This window comes from Marmota monax, unplaced genomic scaffold, assembly GCF_021218885.2.
Source record: "Marmota monax isolate L192 unplaced genomic scaffold, Marmota_monax_Labrador192_F-V1.1 WCK01_AAM20220418_F8-fsc00018, whole genome shotgun sequence".
Classification (NCBI taxonomy): domain Eukaryota; kingdom Metazoa; phylum Chordata; class Mammalia; order Rodentia; family Sciuridae; genus Marmota; species Marmota monax.
The window spans coordinates 4,978,563-4,993,384 of record NW_026692201.1 but is presented as its reverse complement, the minus strand read 5'-3'; the positions used below and the strand labels follow the sequence as shown (position 1 = coordinate 4,993,384).

The 14,822-nt window shown below is 34.5% G+C and overlaps 1 protein-coding gene across 8 annotated transcripts in view; it reads left to right on the top strand.

The window, feature by feature from the left end:
* Window positions 1–14,822, top strand: part of Bdp1 (B double prime 1, subunit of RNA polymerase III transcription initiation factor IIIB) — a 94,479-nt gene that overhangs the window by 64,730 nt on the left and 14,927 nt on the right. For 7 of the 8 annotated variants that reach the window (XM_046427417.2, XM_046427422.2, XM_046427411.2 and 4 more), the window contains 9 exons: window positions 1,068–1,190; window positions 4,995–5,031; window positions 5,498–5,590; window positions 7,175–7,403; window positions 7,807–7,967; window positions 10,062–10,212; window positions 10,431–10,611; window positions 13,578–13,641; window positions 14,038–14,218. In XM_046427417.2, coding sequence (XP_046283373.1) covers window positions 1,068–1,190; window positions 4,995–5,031; window positions 5,498–5,590; window positions 7,175–7,403; window positions 7,807–7,967; window positions 10,062–10,212; window positions 10,431–10,611; window positions 13,578–13,641; window positions 14,038–14,218 — 1,220 coding nt within the window. The remainder of the gene's footprint in view (window positions 1–1,067; window positions 1,191–4,994; window positions 5,032–5,497; window positions 5,591–7,174; window positions 7,404–7,806; window positions 7,968–10,061; window positions 10,213–10,430; window positions 10,612–13,577; window positions 13,642–14,037; window positions 14,219–14,822) is intronic. The other variant, XM_046427430.2, reaches the window with a different exon arrangement.

The window sequence follows — 14,822 nt, the reverse complement described above, 5'->3', positions numbered from 1 at the left end:
TGCACAGGAACAAGAACAAGTTGCCCAGTACTAAGCACTAATCTGTCTTCTTAACATTAATTCTTCTTCTCTAGATTTAATTTAATTTCTCAAAAACTTCCTTGACAGGAATACAGGGAGTTTTCATTAGACATTAACAATTTATGCTCCACAGCTGAATCATTGCATTTAGAGCAAACAGATCTATTCTTAGAAGTAGTTGCATTAATTGGGAAAGTCATGTTTTTTCCTTCATACTTGAAATCTCAACTATACTTATTAAAGGAATACAAAAACAAACCAGCCCATTCCCAGAAACATACTGCACTCCTCCAGAGGATGGACGCCTTGCACCATCCACCTCAGTAGGGCCTTGCCATTGCCTGAGTCAGGGGAGGGGCGCAGCATTTATCTTTCTGTTAATAAGGGAATAGGAGCCATACTGTAGTTTATATATTTTAGGAGATTAAATTAGTGTCTTTTTAAACTCTGATCATAGGGGCTCTTTGACTAGTAGGGCTGCCACATGAGAATAACTGTGAGTGAACCCATTTCCATGGGTGTCAAGAATCGTGTAGGCTTTGGGACTTTGGGAAAAGATTGTTGTACTGGGGATGAAGTGATGATCAGTCTTTGAAAGCACTTTAACTCCTCTCTATTATAGCATTTATGACACTGTATAGTTCATTTATTACTGTGTTTCTTGTATATTGTGAGTTATTGAAGGCAGGGACCAAATGTGCCTTATTTGGTTTGTGCCTCTATGCCCATATCCCTCTGGTTTTTAGGAAGCACTTCATAAATGTTAACAAATGGAAGAAATTGGGGAAAAATAGGGGCAGGGTGGGGAGGATGAGAAATGAAATGCCAGGCACTATGATTAAGCCTTAAAATTTTTGGTTACTGGTTGCAATAGTCACAGCCCTCTCAAAAACTTTAAATGTCTTACTTTTGACAAATTGCTATCAATCAGTTTTTAGAATCACATTTCTTTTTTTAAATTTTGTGTGAATGTAAATTGTTTCCTTCATTTGAAATTTAATTTTATTTGTTCATGTGGAAAATAATAAAAACATTTATTTTGACAGCTTGAAATAACTGAGAATGTTGCAGATATAGGATGTGTAACTGTTGTTGAACATGAGCTTTCAAACACAGATGTATCTATTCAGGAAGTAAAAGAAGAAAAAAATTCGAATACATCATCATTTGTAAGTATCCATGTTAATGTTTTGTCTTTTGTCCTTTGTTTACTTTCAAAAGACTATAGGGTTACTTTGATTGCTTTAAGTTTTCAGTTCTTTGCTGTTTCTCTCATGTATGGAGTTGTTAGTATAAATAGTAAAAGTTTGGGAATAGTCGTGGATTTTGTATTTGACTTGGAAAGCATTGGTTTTTTTTTTGTGTGTGTGTGTGAGTAGAGCTTTTAATGTCCCTGTTGACTTTACATTTGATCTTAGCCAAAAGGCTAATAAGTGATAGACTTTTATATGAAAATTCTATTGCATTAAATCTATGTCAAATGTAAATTACTTAAAATATATTTAGTTTCATTTTGTTTGCCATTCTTCCATATTTAGTATTTAACCTTGTTTTTGCAAATGAACACTTGGAATTGTCCTTTTTTTTTGGCACTAGGGATCAAACCCGGATGCTTTACCACTGAGTTACATCCAACTTTTTTTTTTAAACGGGGTTCTTACTAAGTTGCTGAGGGCCTTGCTAAGTTGCTGAGGCTGGCCTCAAACTAGCAATCCTTCTGCTTCAGCCTCCCAAGGTGGTGGGATTACAGTGTGCCATCAGACCCAGCACGGAATTGTAACTTTTTGAAAATGCTTTTAATGATATATAATATACACATTGTATAGTTCACCCATTGAAAGTGTTCTGTTCAGTGATTTTTTTTTTAGTATATTCACAGAGTTGTGCAAGTATGACAAATCAATTTTTAGAATATTTTTATCACCTCAAAAACAAATTTCATATCCATTTGTAGTCACTCCTTATTTCCCCTGCAAATCTCTATAGGCTTATGGAACAAATTACCAACTATTTTTTTGATACTGGGAATTGAACCCAGGGCACTTTACCCTAGAGCTATATTCCCAGCCCTTTTTTATATTTTATTTTGAGACAGGATCTCATAAAGAACTTGCTGAACTCGAACTTGTAATCCTCTTCTTTTGCTGCAGCCTCCCCAAGTAGTTAGATGTGCATCACTGTGCCCAGCCAATTATCTGCTTTTTGCCTATAGATTTTTCTTATTCTGGGCATTTTATAGAAATAGTATAATATTGTATAATGATCAGCAGTATTTAAAGGTCCCCGTTTATTCACATTTTGCCCACACTTATTTGACTTCTTTTGATCTATGCTTGTGAGTGTATTGTCTCATTATGGTTTTGATTTGCATTTCCCTAATGACTAATGATGTTGAGTATCTTTTATGTGTGTATTGCCCATCAGTATTTTTTTGGAGAAAATGTTGATTTAGATCTTTTATATTTTTATTTTTTTTATTTTTAGTTGTAAATAATAAATAATTTACTTATTTATGTATTTATATGTGGTGCTAAGGATTGAACCTAGTGCCTCATACATGTGAGGCAAGTACTTGCTCTACCATTGAGCTACAACCCCAGCTCCCAGATCTTTTTTAATTGGTCTATTTTATTATTATTATTATTATTATTATTATTATTTGAGTTGTAAGGTTTTTTTTTTGTGTGTGTGTGTGTGTTTGTGTGTGTGTGTGTGAGATACTGGGGATTAAACCAGGGACCTTACACATGCTAGGCAGTTGCTCTACCACTGAGTTACATCCCCATCCCATAGAATTCTTTAATATAGTCTAGGTACAATTCCATTGTCAGATGTATGATTAATAGATATTTTCTTCCATTCTATGAGCTATCTTTTCATGTTCTTGATTATTTGCCTTAAAGCACAAAAATTTCTACTTTGGATGAAAGTCTAATTGGTTTTATTTTTCTTCTTTTTGGTACCAGGGATTGAACCCAGAGGCTCTTAACTTCTGAGCCACATACCCAACCCTTTTTATGTTTTATTTAGGGACAGGATCTTGCTAAGTTGTTTAGGGTCTCGCTTAGTTGCTGAGGCTGGCTTTGAACTTATGATCCTCCTGCCTCCGCCTCTCAAGTCACTGGGATTATAGGTGTGCACCACTGTGCCTGGCTCCTGATTGATTTTGTTGTTGTTGTTGCTTTTGCTTTTGGTGTCATATCAAGAATCCTTTGCCAAATCCAAAGTCATAAAAGTTTACCACTATTTTTCTTCTAAAAGTTTTATAGTTTAAGTCTTTGATCTATCTTGAGTTAATTTTTGTAAATATTGTGATAATCTTTTTATCCAACTTCCTTCTTGTATGTGACTATTCAGTTGCCCTAGCACCATTTGTTTGAAGAGACTTCATTGAATGGTCCCAGCATCCTTGTCAAAAATCAGTTTATAATAGATATATGGGTTTATTTTGGGACTGTTAATTCTTTTCCATTGACCCATAGCTATCCTTAGGTTAGTGATGCTACATTGATTATTGTTGCTTTGTACTAAGTTTTGTAGTTGAGAAGTGCAATAATAAATACAATAAATATTTTATTATTGTCAGAATTATTTTGGCTGAGTCCCTTTAATTCCATATGAATTTTAAAATTAACTTGTTAGTTTCTACAAAGAAGTCAGGTGGGATTATGTTTGGAATTTCATTGTATTTATAGATCTTTTGGAAGAAGTTGCAGCCTTAACCATGTTGACTCTCAGTCCATGGACATGGGGTATATTCCTTTTTTGGAAGATTGAATCCAGGACCTCATGCATACTACAAGCATTCCACCCACCATTGTAGCTCTACCACTGAGCTACATCCGTAGTCCTCCTATTTATTTAGAACTTCTTTGATTTCTTTCAAAAATGGCTTGTAGTTTTAGAATGTGAGCTTTGCACTTCCTTGCTAAATTTATTTCCAAGTGTGCTATTATTTTTACCATTATTGTAATTGGAACTGTGTTCTTAATTTCACTTTTGGATTGTTTATTGCAAGTATATTGAAACAAAATTGATTTTTATATATTGATCTTGTATCCTGCAACTTTGCTAAACTCATTTTTCAGTGGATGCCTTAGTATCTTCTCTGTACAAAATCATATAATCTGCAAATACAGTTAGTTTTACTTCATGCTTTCTAAAGCACCACAAACTGAAGTGGCTCAAAGCCACAGAAATTTTTTCTCTCAAGGTTCTGAAGTTTAGAAGGAAGCCCCAAATCACAGTGTATTGGTTCTTTCTGGAGGCTCTGAGGGGGAAATAATTTCATGATTTCCATGGTGGTTGTTATTGGCAGTGCTTGTCATTTCATGATTTGAGCAGCATAATTCCATTCTCTGCCTCCAATACCACATGGCATTTTCCCTGTTTATGTGTCTGTGTCTTTTCTCATCTTCTTATAAGGACACCAGATATATTGGAATAAGGGTCACATATTTTTGTGGGGAACACAGTTCAGCCTGCAACACTCTTTGATCTGAATGCTATTTCTTTTTCTTGCTTAATTTCCCTGAGTAGAACCTCTAGTTAAATGTTTCTTAGAGAGTGGACATTCTTTTTTTTTTTTTTTAAGTCTGTACTTGGGATTTAAGCTGGGGGTCCTTTACCACTAAGCTACATCCTCACTCCTTTTTATTTGTTGAGGAAGGTCTCACTAAGATTTGACTGGACTTGAAGGATTATAAAAGTGAAAAAGTAGAAATGGTTAGGTGTACAAAGCAGTATGATTAGAGTTAAAACTTACATTTAAGAAGAGGTAAAATTAGAAGCAAGAGAGAAAAGAATTTGCTATTATTTTCTTCTTGTTTATGAAATATTATGAATAATCATAAATTTAAAATATTATTATAACTAAAGATATAGAAAGATCTATAAAATGTAGTACTTCTTGAGAGACAGTGCATGTGTTTGGGGGAAATACTTCTGATGTTCCCTATCTTTTCCTCTTTCAGGAAATAACCACAGGTGAACAGACCCAAGATGAACCAGGTAACTGTTAAGGAAACTGCTAAAACTACTTGATTAGCACTAGCACAGTGATTTAGCATTGGTCATAGTGAATGAGTCACTTTGCTGAAGAATTGAACAAAAATGTTCTGGTGTTGTATGTTATCTTTATTATAAACTTAAATCCTTGGGATACTACTTTTAAAAGGTGAGCTGAAAGTTCAGAAAAGTATTTGTTGAGCATTTCCTCTTAATTTGCACAGATGAGGACATTTTCTTTGAATGTATTATTTATGGGAGAAAATGGTTTAGTAAATAAGAGCCACCAGTTGATGATTTTTTAAATTTGTAGTGTATAAACTGAACAAAACAAAGCACTAGTAAGGGAATAACAGAGGATGTTGAAACCCATTGCTAGAAAATAAACAACGGAGCTAACAGTCTTTTTAAAGTAAACTAATTGCCAGATTTGTTTTTCTGTTTTAATTTTGCTATATTTCCTCACAAGGTACCAATGATGGAAGTACTGAAGCTGCCATAACTTTACTAACAATGGGAGATCTAGTATTGCAGTCAGAGATCAGCACTGAACAGGGTGATGGTAAGAGTGAAAGCTAAGTCCTACCAATGAGAAAAAAAACTTAAAATCTGTTAAGAAATTACACCCATGTTTTGAATAAATAAGCCTTTTACATTTGAAATTGTCATCACTGTTGTTTTCCAGAAATGGTAATACTTATGTGTTGATCCATCCTCCCCCTCTTGCTATCTTTTCTTTTTAGATTGTACTGGAAATTGAACCCAGGGGCACATTACCCAACCTTTTCTATTTTTTGAGACAAGGTAATGCTAAGTTGCTTAGGGCTTTGCTTAATTGCGGAATCTGCCCTCAAACTTGAGATCCTCCTGCCTCAGCCTCCCTACCACTGTGCCTGTCCTCATCCACTGTCAGCCCGTTTAGGTGTGGTGAAAACCATTTTGAGATAGTGCATTTAGTTTATTAAGAATAATTTGAAGCTGGGTGTGGTGATACAGGCCTGTTATCCCAGCAACTTGGGAGGCTAAAAGGATCAAAAGTTCAAGGCCAGCCTCAACAACTTAGTGAGGCCTTAAGCAACTTAGTGAGACCTTGTCTCAAAAAATTAAAAGGGCTGGGGATGTGGCTTAGTGGTTAAGCATCCCTAGGTTCAATCCTTGGTACCAAAAAGAAAAGAATAATTTGGATTCATTGAATAGTTGCTCTAATGGCTTATGTTTATCATCATAAGCATCATTGGTTAATTGAGGTTATTTTGTCACTTTATACTCGTTTCGTTAGCAAAGGATTTGCTGCTTGAAAAGATTTTCACAATCATTGAGAGAATTTAAACTGTTGTGATAGTTTGGACAGAAGCCAAAAGACAATGCCAATCTAGATTTTTTTAATATATTGAGCTGGACTTACAAGTTATGGTCTTTGCCATTGATTATCTTTAACTTCATTAAGTGAAAAATCATGCTAATTGTGTTTCTGGTAATTACTTTGTTAATGACTTATCTGCCATTCATTTTAGTTGTTAGATGTTTATGCTTGTTACACTATATTTATTAGGAAAGTATGATTTGTGTTCCCTATACTATAGAGCTTCATTCTCAATGACAGAGTATTATAGTAACACTTGTCACAAATCTTGAAGACATAAAATATAGATCTTAAAAGCTAATAAATGAAGATAGTCCTGTCTTGAAATCCATTCAGCATTATGCAATTATTGGAAGTAATTAAAGAAGAGATCAGGGCTGGGATTGTGGCTCAGTGGTAGAGCTCTTGTCTAGCATGTGTGAGGCGCTGGGTTCAATTCTCAGCATCACATAAAAATAAATAAATAAAATAAAGGTATTGAGTCTAACTACAACTAAAAAAAATAATAATAATTTCAAGTATATAGGCCATTAATTTTATAAAAAAGGCGGGGGGGATGCATTACTTTCAGTAGCACAAAATTTTAGTCATAAGAATTATTAAGCTCATTACAGGTCAAATCCCCAAAATGAAATATGAGATCATGAATTTAAGTTTGGATCCAAAAAGAACAATCTTTAATAATAACATAGAATTTTATAATTATTAAATGTTGAAGAATTAATTTTCACTTGGATATCTATTTATACTGGGTCAATTTTAATTTCCTATTTTTTTCTGCAGTAGGAGTATGTGTGTTTCCTGATGTTCATTCAAAGGATAAAAGTCATATCCCTTTTATCCCAGATAATGTAAATCACAAAATTGTTCATGAATATCAGGAGGTTTTTTCACCTGTCATTAGTACATCTCCTGCATCATTTGAAGAAAACAAGATTGTACTGGAGGAACAAAGTACTAGAGAAGAAGTTGGTTTAATGGAAGAAGTCAAGAAGAATGCTACGTTGACCAGGTTTATTTTATATTCAATTATTAAATGTTATTAAACCCATCATAAATTTAGTTAATAGATTTGAGTAATGCTTGTAACAATGTTAATTTCTCACCAATTAAATTACAAATTGGTTGACCTAGAGTTTAATGATTTATTTATTAAAGTTATAACAGTGTTATCTGTCTTAGAAGATTTAATTTAAAAGATTTATGTAAATGTATTCTCTGTTCTACAGATATGTTCTACAGGTTTTCTTCTCAAGACCTCCAGTAAATGTAGTAATTAGTAATTTTAGAATTAAGAAATGAACACTTAAATATACCATGATATCTGAAAGGTATTGCGTTAACTGCAATCAGTGTGAGAGAGTAAGAGAATTCTTTAGTGATTCATAAATTTCTATTATCTTTGTACATTTTAGGAATACAACTTCTAAAGTGACCAATAATTTGAGAATGAGAAGTAGATTTGTCAAACCAAAGCCAAATCTTGAGAAGGTTTTACGGACCAACAGGTTTCATGCTCATCAGAAAGTTCCCGGTTTTTGTGTTTTAAAAGGGGAAGAAGTAGAAATTCAAAGAGGTAAATTTTATTTTTCACTTACAAACTATAAAATTGCTTTGACACAGAAATGATATTAGTATTTCAAAGGGATGATTTGTTAAAATTATTTTAACTTTGTTTTTAAATACTAAATATCACATGAGCTATAAAATAAATCTGCCAACTGGTTTCGGTAATTGGTATCATTTTGCTGTATTTGCCTAATCAGGTTTTTTCTTTTTTTGGTGTGTGTGTATGTATGTGTGTGTGTATGAATACTCAAACGTCTCTTAGAAAGATATACATGACTAAGATATAACTCGGTGGCAGAGCACTTGCCTAGCACGTGTGAGGCACTGGGTTCAATCTTCAATACCACATAAAAATAAATAAATAGAATAAAGATATTGTGTCTAAGAGATGTGTTTATCTACAAATGAATAAATAAAGCCATGCTGTTCATCTGTAACTAAAATAAATAAATAAATAAATAAATAAATAAATAAATAAATAAGATTTAAAAAAATGGGAGGGTATACACAGAAGACATGTGGCAAAAAATTTGATATTACACCCAAAGCTTAATGGGCAGTGGCCCATGCCTGAAATCCTAGCAGCTTGTCGGGGCTGAGCAGAAGGATCAGGAATTCAAAGCCAGACTCAGCAACTTATCAAGACCCTAAGTAACTTAGCAAGACCCTGTCTCTGAATAAAAATTTTGAAAAGGGGTGGGGATGTGGTTCAGTAGTTAAGGGCCCCCAGGTTCAATCTCTAGTGCCTCAGTCTGGCTGGACACAAAATTACCGAGCTGCCATGAGGCATTTGTAGATTCAAAACAGGAACTGGGGACTTTGGGTGCACTATCGAATTTTTTGCCACGTGTCTTCTGTGTATACCCCTCCCATTTTTAAAATCTTATTTATTTATTTATTGTAGTTACAGATGGACAGCATGGCTTTATTTATTTATTTTTATTCATTTGTAGATAAACACAATATCTTTATTCTATTTATTTATTTTTATGTGGTGTTGAAGATCGAACCCAGTGCCTCACATGTGCTAGGCAAGTGCTCTGCCACTGAATTATATCCTTAGTCATGTATATCTTTCTAAGAGATGTTCTCTGCTTATTTTTAAATTGAGTATTTGTCTTTTTATTATTAAGACTTCTTGGTCTGTGTGTATACCTCAAGGGTAGAGTACATATTTAACATCCGCAAGGCCCTGAATTTGATTTCCCAAATCTTTAAAAAAAAAAAAAATTCTTTGTTTCAGTATCTTTTATTTTTCAAGCTTAATATATTGAAAAGATCTTTTAATATAATCACACACCACCCTATTTAATTTTTTAATTTTTATTTTTTTAAGTGGCCTTATTATATTGTGATGTACCTGTTGACTGCTTGTCCACTTCCTTTTCTGTCTCCCTTCCTGTCCAATGGCCCACCCCCTATGGCAATACTAAGACCATGGAAAGTAGTGCAAACAACAGGCTACCTATATTATATTGATCTCAGGTTTAGAAGATCTGGATGTTAGCGTTATCTTTTACCTATTTTGGACTCACTGATTTCTGGGATTTTCTTTCATCCAGCAATGCCTGTGGTGCAGTGTTCTTATGCACTTAGTTAATTCATTCTTATTCTATCTTGAGTAATATCCAGAAATTTTCACTCTGTTGAACCAAATTGTTCTATTTATCTAGAAATATTTTCTTCTCCTTTATGACATCTTTGTCATACAATTCCCTTCCCAAAATCTCCCCTAAGGTGGACCTAGCCAGGCTTCATCTATACTCTGTACCTCTTTTGGGTGGGAGTTTTTAACAACAGTATTATTTTTGATGATAGTACTAGAGTACTGTTACCATAAAGTAGGGACACAATTGCTGTGGCAGCCAGGAGTGAAATGTATTACAGTACAAGATTCATTTAACATCTGTTTACTATTCAGAAATCTCATTGGCCAGAACCATTCTGCTGCCATGTTGATTTTTGGATTAAGAAGAGTTTGGAGGAGTTACTACGTAGTGGTCTATTGTTTAAGAGAGAATGTTTCTAATATGGAGATTTTTAGCTGTTCTGTTTTGAACTGTATCTTACGTGTGTTTTTTTTTTATTTTTTTTATTTAAGAAACTGAGAAAAATGCTTCCAAAGCGACAGAATTAGGAGAGAAAAGCCTTGGGCAAGTTACAACAACAGAGAGTAAGGAGCAGAACAAATTGGCATCTGTACATGATATCAAAGGGACCAGTATTTCACAAGAAGCAAACTTAACAGAAAGGTAAAAGAGGGAATAGAGTCTGAAATTCAGTTCATATTCTCTTTCAGCTGTATCTAAAGGCTATAACTAAGAATTTGCTTGAGGAGTTCTGTTGCATCAAACATATTTTAAAATCTTGAAAATCATTAAATTGGATGATCAAATTACACCAATCTCTAAAAATAATCCCATGATGGTTTGCCTGATTTCAGGTAACATATACTACAACTCTCTTTCAGAAATGAAGATCAAGAGGAGAGATCTCAAGAGGTTGAGATAGTGTCAGTTACTCCAGTTGTTTCCTCTGAGCAAGGACCCCATACCCTTGATTCGGGTAGGGATCTTGGTGAGAGTTCTTTTGAAGAGCCCCTGAGAAAGAACACAGAAGGAGACAGTGTGCTCAAACATCATGTGCCAGAGGTAAAAGAACAGATTATAAGAAGGGGTAGGAGGGGTTTTTCCCATTTGAAAAATTGAAGTATAATTTGCATGTAATAAACTTTACCCTTTTTAGTTTTAGAAGTTCTCATGTAACCAGTATGTGAACAGTTCCATCATCCTTATTTCCCACTTGTCTTTTATAGTCACCCTTCTCCTTCCCCACCAGCTCCTGATAGTCACTGATTCATTTTCCCTATAGTTTTACTTTCGTAAACTCTACTGTGGTAGAATTTCAATAGAGTGTATTTAGTCTCTGGAGCATAGAGGTAATAGAGCTGTTACTCAGGATTGTTATTAAGAAAAAATTAAATAAACATAGAGAATTCGTTTCTTGTTTCTTAGCTCCTGGATCTGAGGAGTTTATTAATAGCAAGTATTATTGAGGTACTGTGAGGTGTTAGAAGATAAATCTTTAGGAAACTGCTGACTAAATGAATGATTAAACTTGGTTTGAAAGATACTTTGTTGCAGATTTGAACAGGACTCTGTACCAGTTGTCCTCCACCCAGTCAAACCAATCTCATTTCTGGGAATGAGGCCCAGACAATAAGATTTTCTTTTAAAAGTTCCCTAAGTGGGAGAATGCTTGATCTTGAAGAATGAGTATAACGGTCAATAAAAGGGTGAAGAACACGTGTAAAAAAAATAAGATGTGAAACAGTATGACATGTTCAAGGATTATAAATCACTGAGTTGGGTTGGCACCATGGTATATTTCTGTAATCCCAGGGACTTGGGAGGTAGAGGCAAGAGGATCACAAGTTTGAGGCCAGCCACAGCAATTCAGCGAGAACCTGTGTCAAAATAAAAATTATAAAGATCCAGGGAAATAACTCAGTGGTGGTAAAGCACCCCTGAGTATAATCCACAGCACCATGCTCCCCAACCCATAAACTCAACTTGAGGCTGGGTATGGTGCACACTTTTGTAATTCTAGCATCTTGGGAGGCTGAAGCAGGATTGTAAGTTTGAGATCAGCCTCAGCTATTTAGCAAGACCCTACCTTAAAATAAAAAAATAAAAAGGACTGGGGATGTAGCTCAGTGGTAAAATGCCCCTAAGTTCAATCCCCAGTATCCCCCCTAACCACCCCCTAAATCACTGAGTGAATATAAATGAAGAAAGTGGTTAGAGAGGAAGTTAGGAAGGCAGCCTACAGGCCAAATCATAAAAGGAGTTTGATGACTCCCTAAGGAATTTGGCTCCTTCCATAGTTGAGATTCCTGCCCATCTCCAACTTTTAAATTGTAGCCTTTTATTTTGAAATAACTTGAAACTAAGAAAAGTTATAAGAATCTTACAAAGAATTCATACTTTTCCCTTGGATTCATTAATTATTAACACTTGGCTTCATTTGTTACTCTGTCTTGCTATCCATTTCTATAGATAAATACTTTAAAAAACTGAAGCATTTGAACCAGGGTTGGTGGCACAAGCCTATGAGTGACTAGGGAGCCTGAGGCAGGAGGATCACAAAATCAAGGGCAGCCCCAGCAATTTAGCATGACACTCAGCAACTTAGTAAGATTTACTTTCAAAATAAAATATAAAAAGGTCTAAGGATGTAGCTCAGTGGTAGAGCACTTGGTCTAGCATACACCAGGCCCCTGGGTTCAAGTCCTAGTACTTTAAAAAACAAAAAAAAAGCAGCATGTAAGTTGCAAACACAAGCTGTCACCCCTAAATAGTGTGATTGTATCTTCTATCTATTAATAAAAGCAAGGATATTCTCTTACAGAGAAGTAAGAGTACTCTTCTCACAATTAGTATTATCATACTATTTAACATTGATTCAATAATATTACTTAATATATTGTTTGTTTTCAGGTTTCACCCTTGTCCCAAAGATGTCCATTAGAGCTTTTTTGTTTTTAACTGAATACCCAATCAAGATTGTCACACTGCATTTCATTGTCATTTCTTCTTACTCTCCTTAATCTAGAGTAGCTCTCTTTTGTTTGTGAACTTAACATTTTAAACAATTTTAGATGGCTCCACAGTATGAATTTATTTATTTTTTAAATATATATATATATGTGTGTGTAATATATATATTTAGTTGTTGATCGACCTTTATTTTATTTGTTTGTATGTGGTGCTGAGAATTGAACCCAGTGCCTCACATGTACTAGGCAAGTGTATTACCACTGAGCCACAACCCCAGCCTCTGATTTTATTTTGATTTTTGGTACCAGGAATTAAACCCAGGGGTACTTAACCATTGAGCCACATCCCCATCCCTTTTTTATATTTCATTTAGAGGTGGTTCCTCACTAAGTTGCTGAGGCTGGCTTTGAACTCGCATCCTTCTGCCTTAGCCTCCCAAGCTGCTGGGATTACAGGCATATACCACCATACCTGGCTCCTGATATTGTTATTGGATTCAGTGTTTAGGCAAGATTACTATGTAGGTGATTTTGTCTTCTTTTGTATTACATGTCAGACTGAGCACTTGGTCAGAATGGTACTTGACAGATTTCTTCATTATAAAAGCATCTTTTCTACTTTGTAGTAGTAAGTTATCTGGAGAGATCTAGCAACCTGTTACCCAATAATTTTGGCATCCCTTGGTGAATCTTCCCTGAATTAATTATTGACAGTTTGCAAAATGAAAGTGTTATGATTTTAAGCACTGGAGAATTACAATCAGGGTTGCATTTTAAAATGGTGTTAGCAGTTCTGTGGAAAACAAATTGGAGGAAGCCACTCTGGAGACAAGGAGAGCAGTTTGCCTCCATTCATATGTCACTTACATATGGCTTGTGTGATCAGAGAGGTTGAGGGATTTGGGTCTCCCTATTATGTCACTTCAAAAATCATCTCAACTGGAAAAATTGTATGTTTAAGATAAGTCATTGCATTTTGAAGTTATCTCTTCACTATGTATCACATTGTCAGGAAAACTTTTTAAAACCTAACTCTTTCATTTTATTTTTTTATGGCAGTGTATACCAACCAGTATTCCAGAAGTCCAACAAGAGAGTGTAATCAATTCTGAAGACCTAACAGGTATAATAATCTGCTTCAGTGAGGTATCATAGTATTAATTAATTTAACTATGGAAAACACAGTTTCTTTTTTGTTTATAGTGTTTATAGTTAGGCAACAAATAAACTATTTTGTATATCAGTTTTGTTATTCAGAATTATAAATTCTTCCGGCTGTGCCCTTTGTGAAATTATTCTTTTGGTTAGTAAGTAATTTATCCAGAAAGATCCAGCAACCTGTTACCCAATAGTTTGGTACTATTCACGACAATTATTTGTAGTGATGCTTGGGGGTATAATTTAGTTTTTTAGTTTTGATGACAAGTTGTCATGAGGCTCTCTTTTTAGAGATGAAATAAATGATTTTTTTGTTATTTCATGGTTTAGATTTTCATTAATAACATTTCAACTTCGATAGTGAATCTGTTTGCTGATGTACAAGATGGAGAGGAAGAACAAGCATTCATTTTAACTCTGGTAGAAATCCCAACCAATGCTACAGAAGAATTTACGGATGCTGCTCAGTTAATGCCAAACCCTTTACTACCAGCACCCATATTGGTCAAATCCATTAATACTGAAGAAATAGGCGATATGAGGTAAGAAATGAGTTAACTGTTTCTTCTAGGGGGAAAGATGCTTTATGAATCTGATAGTATTGATTGAATGAACTTGTCCCTGCCAGTAATTTGTATTGATTGTGTAGATCTTAAATTATGTGGTAACTTAGAGAAAGAAAAAAAAAAAGTAATGTGGTTGATGAAGGTTGAAGGTACCATTTAAATGAAAATTAATATTTTGTTTTGACAACCGAAAAATTTAGTAGCCTAGATTATAGTGACATCTATTACAAATATAGTTATATACACATAACTGAATACACATTCACAGAAAGTTGGGAAAAAAATAGTACAGAGAAGAAATACTTTTGATTTTTAAATTTTTATGTGGTCCTGGGGATTGAACCCAGGGCCCCCACACATTAGACTAGTGCTGTGTCACTGAGCTACACCGGTAGGAATACCCTTTACCCTTTTTTTGAAACAGAGTCTCACTAATTTTCCCAGGCAAATTTGCCTTAAATTTGTGATCATCATGCCCCAGCCTCCCAAATAGTTTGGATCATAGGTGCCTGCTGCCATCCCCATCTCAATTTCATATATTCTTGATACTCTTAATTCTTTCATGTAGAACTGTTAAGCT